The sequence below is a fragment of the Culex quinquefasciatus genome, chromosome 1, assembly GCF_015732765.1.
Source record: "Culex quinquefasciatus strain JHB chromosome 1, VPISU_Cqui_1.0_pri_paternal, whole genome shotgun sequence".
Taxonomy (NCBI): domain Eukaryota; kingdom Metazoa; phylum Arthropoda; class Insecta; order Diptera; family Culicidae; genus Culex; species Culex quinquefasciatus.
This window is the reverse complement of record NC_051861.1, coordinates 125,905,184-125,913,389: the sequence shown is the minus strand read 5'-3', so window position 1 is coordinate 125,913,389 and position 8,206 is coordinate 125,905,184. Positions and strand designations below refer to the sequence as shown.

The following is an 8,206-nucleotide window of genomic DNA, read 5'->3' as shown; positions in this document are numbered from 1 at the left end:
GCCGTATGCCGTGCTCACCTATCCTCGCGGCAAGGTCTTCCGTAGGTTTACACCCGAACATGCGACGTGGGACTGCATGAATCTTCAGCTGCTGCCGGAAGGGTGTATTCCGAAATTACCGAATTACCGAATTTGAAATGAACTTAAAAAAATTAATATTTGTTAGCCAAAGGCGTTGGTGAATTTGTGATCATTCAATTTTGCCGTTAAATAAATGATTGATGGATTTCGAAAAGATTTATGTTGTTTGTCTGTGGATTAGGTCATCAAAAATAGAAGCACTGAATTTGAAACAGAATATACGCATTTATTTTTCTTTAACTGATCAATACTCTGCATAATATATGCAATTTTTTACATTAAACTTATTCTAAAGTGCTTATTTGAAACTCTTTAAAACTAATTAATTAATTAAACTTAATCGCCTTCGACCCACGCCGACTGACCTTCTTCAGCAAGATATTCCCCGTCGGCGCCCCAAACTTCTCCGTCAACCTGTACACCGGATACCCGCGGATAAAGCTCGCGTGCACCACTCCCCGCAGCTTCCGATCCATGTACGGATTGGCCTTGTTCTGAAACTCAATAATGTCCCTCGTCACCGTGAAGGTGTCCTCCGGATCCCACACGCAAATGTCCCCGTCGTAACCGACCTCCAGCCGCCCCTTGACCGAATCCAGTCCGCACATTTTGGCCGGTTCCGTGCAGAGAAGCCGCACGAGGTCCGGGATTTGCAGCCCGTACCGCTGACAGTTGGTCCAGAAGAGCGGGAGGCCGAACTGGACGGACGAGATGCCGCCCCAAGCTTTGAGGAAGTCACCGCGGTTCTTGCTGCCGGACGTGAGCAGCTTCATGCCGGGGGTGCTCGGCGAGTGGTCCGACACGACCATGTTGATGTCGCCGTCGCAGACGGCTTGCCATAGGAGGTCTTGGTTGGAGCGGGCTCGGATCGGGGGGCAGCACTTGTACTCGGTGTGCGCATCGGGGATGTCCTCGGCGGCGATTGAGAGATAGTGGTGGCAGGTTTCTACCGTGAGCCGTGCTCCGTTGGCGCGGGCCGTCCGGATTGAGGGAAGGGCGCGGGCCGCGGACAGGTGCACGATGTGACAGGGGACGTCGTACTGCTGGGACAGCTTGGCGACCAGGTCGATCGCTTCGGCTTCCATCTGGTCCGGTCGGGATTGGAGGAAGGTTTGGTACTTTTTGGGGTTCACGTCTGGAGCGTGGTCCTGGTGACCTTTGCATTCGACCTCGGCGTGGAACTAAAGGTAAAAGAAATTGATTAGCATTGAAGAATCGCTGCGTCACCCCCTTCAAAATCAACTCACCGCCAACACCGACCCCGTTCCCTCCATCTTCCGCAGCGCCACGTGCAGATCGCTCTCGCTGACGTGTCCAAACTCGTCCACCCCGCTGGGACACAAAAAGCACTTGAACCCCACAACCCCGGCGTAGATCATCTCGCGCAGCTCGTCCGCATTGCCCGGAACGACCCCGCCCCAGAACGCCACATCGACAAAGATCTTCCCGCGGGCCGCGTTCACCTTCGTTCTCAGATTGGCCATCGTCGTCGTCGGCGGAATCGAGTTCAGCGGCATGTCGCAGATCGTGGTGAACCCTCCGGCGGCCGCCGCCTTCGTGGCCGTGTAGAAACCCTCCCACTCGGTCCGTCCCGGTTCGTTGATGTGCACGTGCGAATCGATCAGCCCCGGCATCACGACCAGATCGCCAAAGTCGTACATCTGCAAACCGAAAGGAACAATTTAGGCTCTAGAGACGCAATTAGGGCTCGTTTACGGCTGGCGCCGTCGCTAAGGAGACTCTGTTTACTTCTGGCTCTACGTCACCGGGCAGGTTATCTTATCACGCGGAGGCTTGCCTCCGCTCGCAGGGGGGGTCAACTCGACGACGAGGACGAAAACAACGACGAAGAACTCGTGTGCGTAGTTTAATTGGTTTAATGAACTTGTTGTCAGTCAGTGGGTTATCGCGAATTTTTTTTTTGTTTCGTGTTCAAATTTGAGAGTGGGAGAATTGCGTCCGTTATCATTTTTACGACAGTCCGCAGGCTTGTTGGATTTATGGTGTCTAATCTTCAGCTGACGGGAGAAATTGCCGAAAAATAACAGTTTTCTTTTGAACTTTTTTTTGTTGCTGTAATGACCGAGATAAGCACGAGTGAGTGCAGCAGGTCAGGTGTCTCGACGACCGAGTTGTGGTGAGAGATGTTTTATGGTGTTTGTTGGAGATTGCGCTGGGACAGCTATTTTTGAAATATTATTGTGACGCAGAACAAATAGTTGTTTTTGGGCTATTTTGAGCGAAATTTCTCGGGTCAAATAGATAGGGAAAATAAAACTTTCCATTACGCATAATGCACAGACAAAGAGACAGAAGTAATTTTCAAAATCCAACATTCTACAATTTATTAGCAAATTTGAATTACCGGAAACTCATCACGACAATGTTTATTTTTTTCAGGAGATAACATCTGATTGTCTATGGTAAGAAAATTATTAGCTGTCATATTTTCATAAATTTTTTACAGTTAAACTCACCACTAGTTTTAAACACTTTTGTTAGACAAATCACAGACAACAAGATATGAATCTTTAAAAACAAATATATCAACCAGAAATCAAACGGTCAATTTGAACGATTAAAACTCACCACAACAATAATGAATTCACCACAGCTTATTTAATTTAATTTCATTTATTTTTTGGTACCTCTGCCTGAGTCATGGTGAGAGCGTCTAATTTCCCGTCCCGGGAAAAAAAATCCCGGGATTTCCCGGAAAAAATATTTCCCGAAAATTCCCGGGAATTCCCGAAATTCAAGCAGAAGTATATGCTTTCCTAACTTCTTGGCACATTTTTTTTAAGTTGCAAAAAATAACAATTAAAAAACTCAATTTTATTTGATTCAATTCAATTTACTGTTGTTATTGAACTTATCAGTTCGTCTGAACTTTTCAAATCAATTTTATGGTTTTGGAACATGGATTCACTTTACTCGCTGTCCAAACACTGTGATTATAAAAATAATACGTAACAAAAAGTACTAATGATTATTTTTTGATATTTTGTACGAATTGAAAGACAGTCTATCAGCAATTCCCCACGAAAACAGCATGATTCGAAAAAAAAGTTCTCCGATCGGGCTCAAAATTTTTCTGGGGGATCCTTGGCCGAAATAATTAGAACCGTTTTTTTTTTTATTGGCCGTTAGGGTGACCTACGCCGTGTTAGGGTGGTTCGAAAAATGGCAATTTTCGTCGATTTTCGCAAAAACCATTTTTTTCAAAAAAAAAACATATCTTTGCGCCATTTCATCCGATTTTAGCTGTCCTAGACGCAAAAGAAAGGTGATTAGTTTGGCTATTTGGGAAAAATAGTAAGAAGTTTCAAAAATCTAGCTTAACATTTGAAAAGGTTGAATGAAAACATAAAATGCTGTTTTGAAGGTCTCGGGACAAAAGAGCATATGTCTGAAAATATTTTTATCGGATTCCTCGAAAAATTTCACATAACATATCAAAAAATGGTGAAGTTATGTTTTCGATACTCTGAGATACGATTTTTTGAAAATATAAACTGGGTTTTTCGACGCGCCACGCGCAAAAATGGAAAAAAATGACGAAAACGGGAAAAAATCGACTTTTTTCACTAAAACTGCGATAACTTCAAAATTTCAGCGATGACCTATACATGTGAGGGTACCAAAATTTTCGTAATTTTCCCGCCGTTTTCGTCGTTTTCCCATTTTTGCGCGTGGCGCGTCGAAAAATCCAGTTTTTATTTTCAAAAAATCGTACCTCAGAGTATTGAAAACATAACTTCACCATTTTTTGATATGTTATGTGAAATTTTCCGAGGAATCCGATAAAAATATTTTCAGACATAGGCTCTTTGGTCCCGAGACCTTCAAAACAGCATTTTAAGTATTTATACGACCTTTTCAAATGTTAAGCTAGATTTTTGAAACTTCTTACTATTTTTCCCAAATAGCCAAACTAATCACCTTTCTTTTGCGTCTAGGAAAACTAAAATCGCATGAAACTTTTTTTTTCGAATTATGCTGTTTTCGTGGGGAATTGCTGCTATAAATTGAGAAATTTATCATATTTGCTTTCTTTCATTTTTTTTGTTTAACAATCGGTTAAGGCATTAATTGACTCTCGCACTTATTTTGAACTATTTTGAACAATTTTGTTGAAGAATAATAACCAAGATCTGAACAATTTTCAATAAATTTAAAATTTCCCGGAATTCCCGGGAAATTTGCTAGAAAAATCTCGTTTCCCGGGAATTTTGTAACCCCGAGAAATTGGAGCTCTAGTCATGGTCTTTTCCAAGCCCTATTTTTTAAAATGGCAGTAAGTATCACATCATTTTTAGTGTAATACAAGCGCCGAAAAAAAAAAATGCAAGATATCTAAGAATTAAAAAATATTATTAGTGTTCCAAAGTCTGTGGTCCGAAAATTCTAAATTTCAATTTGATTTAAATTTTTCCATTTGAAAAAAAAACATTTTCTAATGTATTGTAATGTTTTCAGTCGACTGAACAAGTTTTTATTTATGCACATTTGTATTTAATTTTTAATTTAATTTTTGACCTCTTGTGAAAAAAAAATCAATGGAATACAAATTGATTTTTCTTTTAAACAAAAATATTTACGTTAATCTATATAAAGCTGTTTATTTTTATTATTTTTTTCAATGAACAGGTTTGAAAAAAATGTGGTTCATTTTTGTTCTAAAGCAATTGCAAATATAAATATTGAACAAACTTTTAGTATAGAGCAATTCCAGCTAAAATCAGGAATTTTTCTGGTACTTTTGTACCCGACCCTATCCGATTTCAATAAAACTTTGTAGACATGTTATCCTGGGCCTATATAAGCCATTTTTGTGTATATGGAGCCAATAGTACTCGAAAATAACATTTGAGAAGGGCGTAAGGTATTTAAATATTTTTGTATTTTGAAATTTAAAAATTACTGTATCTCGAAGCCGTTGCGTCGTATCAAAAAGTGGCCAAAGACAAACTTGTAGGAAATTGGACGGGCTTTCTGAAAAAATACACTGAAACAAAAATACACGCCACACCTATGAGATTTTTTGATTTTTAAGTCTAAAACTTAAATTTAAAGGTGATGTAACGATTTTTTTTCGTTCAAATTTGTTGAGGAAATAGCCTTAAATATAACCCTTCTCAAATGTTATTTTCGAGAATTATTGGCTCCATATACACAAAAATGGCTTATATAGGCCCAGGATAACATGTCTACAAAGTTTCATTGAAATCGGAGAGGGTCGGGTACAAAAGTACCAGCAAAATTCCTGATTTGAGCTGGAATTGCTCTATTATACACTTAAAAAAAATCTCAAAAAGTCATGGTCATATAATATTCTCAATTTTTTTATTGTTAACAAAATTTGCAATTTTTAAGGAATTTAAAAACAGGGATATTATCAAATTATTAACTTACATCGACCTCATTCTCGATCATGTAATCCTGAACTTCCTTCGGTGTGTCGAAAATCTTCGAAACTTTTCCATCGATTCCAGAAACCAAAATTCCACCGGCAAACAGTTCCGGACGTTGGTCCGAGTTCAGGAAGATCCGATTGCTCACGTACAGTGTATCCATGGTTTGTTATATTTTTCCGTAAATGTCTCTTTGTTTCAAGTATTTTCACTCCACAACAAAATTAAACTTTTTTTTTCAAATTGAAAAGTATTCCACTCGACGTCCAGCACTGTACTGAAGCGTCCTGCCCCAACTGGACCGACTCTTATAGGCGAAAATCCCGCAGGAATCGAGCGATCCTCGGAGAGAGTTCTTGTTATCAGTACTGCACGAGAGAGCGAACAAGAGGTGTCGTGCGTTCACACGGCTTAGTAAGTGTGTGTATTAAGTAATTCCGAGGCTTGGCTTTGGGCCAACAATGACGAGTGCAGCGGCAGCTACTATCAATTTGACCAGGTCGGAAAAAAAAATTCCACAGTTTGTGGAGTGATTTTGGGAAATTGGTGTTTGGTGATCCATTTAGACTTACGAGTCATTGTCCTTTCCGCGTTATAAAACTGATTGACGGAGATTCTGTTAAGCAGTTTGCGTGCTAATTCAGTTTAAACACGGAGAAAAAAGAGCTCCCAATATCGTGAACAAGCGTTCATGAAACCACGAACAAAGTGTTCAAATTTCATGAACGCTCGTTCACGATTTTTGGGAACGGATTTTTCTCCGTGTAGGCAGGAACTGACGTGCGCAAGTCTGTATCTTCTCCTTAAAAGCATTCTATTGTCGCTGTGCCGAAACTTCTTCGTCTTCCATCAAGGTCCAAGAAAGTGCTTTCGCTATCTGAAGTCGCCAAACACAGCCATAAACGAATTGTGATAAGACTTCTTTTTTTGGTGCAACTTTACAACCCCTTTGGGCGTCGTCGCGCCATCTTCCGAAATAGTCATTTTTTGCTGTTCTGCTCAAATTTGAAGTGCAGTCTAATTTGGGGATGTTTGGGAGGGGGAAATGATATGTCTGATATCAGAAAATTTGTGCTGAATAACGTATTTAATCATTGCAGCGCCGGGACGCGCAACATCTACCGGCACTTTGGTAAACATCAGTCAAGTCCGGTGAGATGCTGAAATATCACCCCGCGGTTATATGGATCTCCGGCTACGGCGACAACAATCGTGGCACGCGTCGTGACGCATGTAAGATCTCGTAAGATAACGAAGACTGGCGTCAACGTTGTCCACAATTTTTTTTATTTTTAGATAAAAAATAAGGATTTTTTTAAATATTAAATATTTTTAAAAAAAATTAAATATTTAAAAATTTTGAAAAATGTAAATTTTTCAAAAATTTTAATTTTTTTAAAATAATGAAAATTTTGAAAAATAGATTTAAAAAAAAAGATTCTTTTTTTAAATTTAATTAAAAAAAATATTTTTTAGAGTTTTAAGAATTGTAAGAATTTTAAGTATTATAAGAATCTACAGAATCTTAAGAATCTTAAGAATTTTATTTTTTTTAAAGAATTTTAAGAATTGTAAGAATTTAAAGTTCTTAAGAATTTTAAGAATTTTTAAAATTTTATGAATTTTACAAATTTTATGAATTTTAAGAGTTTTAAGAATTTTAAGAATTTTAAGAATTTTAAGAATTTTAAGAATTTTAAGAATTTTAAGAATTTTAAGAATTTTAAGAATTTTAAGAATTTTAAGAATTTTAAGAATTTTAAGAATTTTAAGAATTTTAAAAAAATTAAGAATTTTAAAAATTTTAAGAATTTTAAGAATTTTAAGAATTTTAAAAATTTAAAGAATTCAAAGAATTTAAAGAATTTTAAGAATTTTAAGAATTTTAAGAACTTTAAGAATTTTAAGAATTTTAAAAAATTTAAGAATTTTAAGAATTTTAAGAATTTTAAGAATTTCAAGAATTTTAAGAATTTTAAGAATTTTAAGAATTTTAAAAATTTTAAAAATTTTAAGAATTTTAAGAATTTTAAGAATTTTTAGAATTTTTAGAATTTTAGAATTTTAGAATTTTAAAATTTTAAGAATTTTAGAATTTTTAAAATTTTAAATTTTAGAATTTTTAGAATTTTAGAATTTTAAGAATTTTAAGAATTTTAAGAATTTTAAGAATTTTAAGAATTTTAAGAATTTTAAGAATTTTAAGAATTTTAAGAATTTTAAGAATTTTAAGAATTTTAAGAATTTTAAGAATTTTAAGAATTTTAAGAATTTTAAGAATTTTAAGAATTTTAAGAATTTTAAGAATTTTAAGAATTTTAAAAATTTTAAGAATTTTAATTTTTGAAATTTTTTAGGAATTTTAAAAATTTTAAGAATTTTAAGAATTTTAAGAATTTTAAGAGTTTTAAGAATATTAAGAATTTAAAGAATTTAAAGAATTTAAAGAATTTAAAGAATTTAAAGAATTTAAAGAATTTAAAGAATTTAAAGAATTTAAAGAATTCAAAGAATTTAAAGAATTTAAAGAATTTAAGGAATTTTAGAAATTTAAAGAAATTTAAGAATTTTAAGAATATTAAAAATTTTAAGAATTATTTTTTTTAAAGAATTTTAAGGGTTTCCAAAGGATTTGAGTTTAAAACCTTAAAATTACTTCTCCCTTTCAGCTGGTGGTTCACAACCTGTCTGGGGGAGATTACTCCCAAACT

General features: G+C 35.9%; 1 protein-coding gene across 1 annotated transcript; it reads right to left on the bottom strand.

The window, feature by feature from the left end:
• Positions 1 to 286: 286 nt before the first annotated feature.
• On the bottom strand, positions 287 to 5,765 carry LOC6035147 (allantoinase). The gene is made up of 3 exons (XM_001845328.2): positions 5,497 to 5,765; positions 1,329 to 1,742; positions 287 to 1,262 (listed from the first exon to the last, which is right to left on the bottom strand). Exons 1-3 carry the CDS (start codon positions 5,656 to 5,658, stop codon positions 408 to 410), a joined length of 1,431 nt encoding a protein of 476 aa, XP_001845380.2. The 5' UTR covers positions 5,659 to 5,765; the 3' UTR covers positions 287 to 407.
• Between the last annotated feature and the right edge of the window lie 2,441 nt (positions 5,766 to 8,206).

Excerpts from the sequence above, each read along its gene's own strand:
- LOC6035147 (XM_001845328.2), bottom strand. The coding sequence starts at position 5,658 with ATGGATACACTGTACGTGAGCAATCGGATCTTCCTGAACTCGGACCAA. Across the intron at positions 1,743-5,496 it reads TGATCGAGAATGAGGTCGAT|ATGTACGACTTTGGCGATCT; the intron begins GTAAGTTAATAA and ends TTCGGTTTGCAG. Across the intron at positions 1,263-1,328 it reads GAACGGGGTCGGTGTTGGCG|TTCCACGCCGAGGTCGAATG; the intron begins GTGAGTTGATTT and ends TTTTACCTTTAG.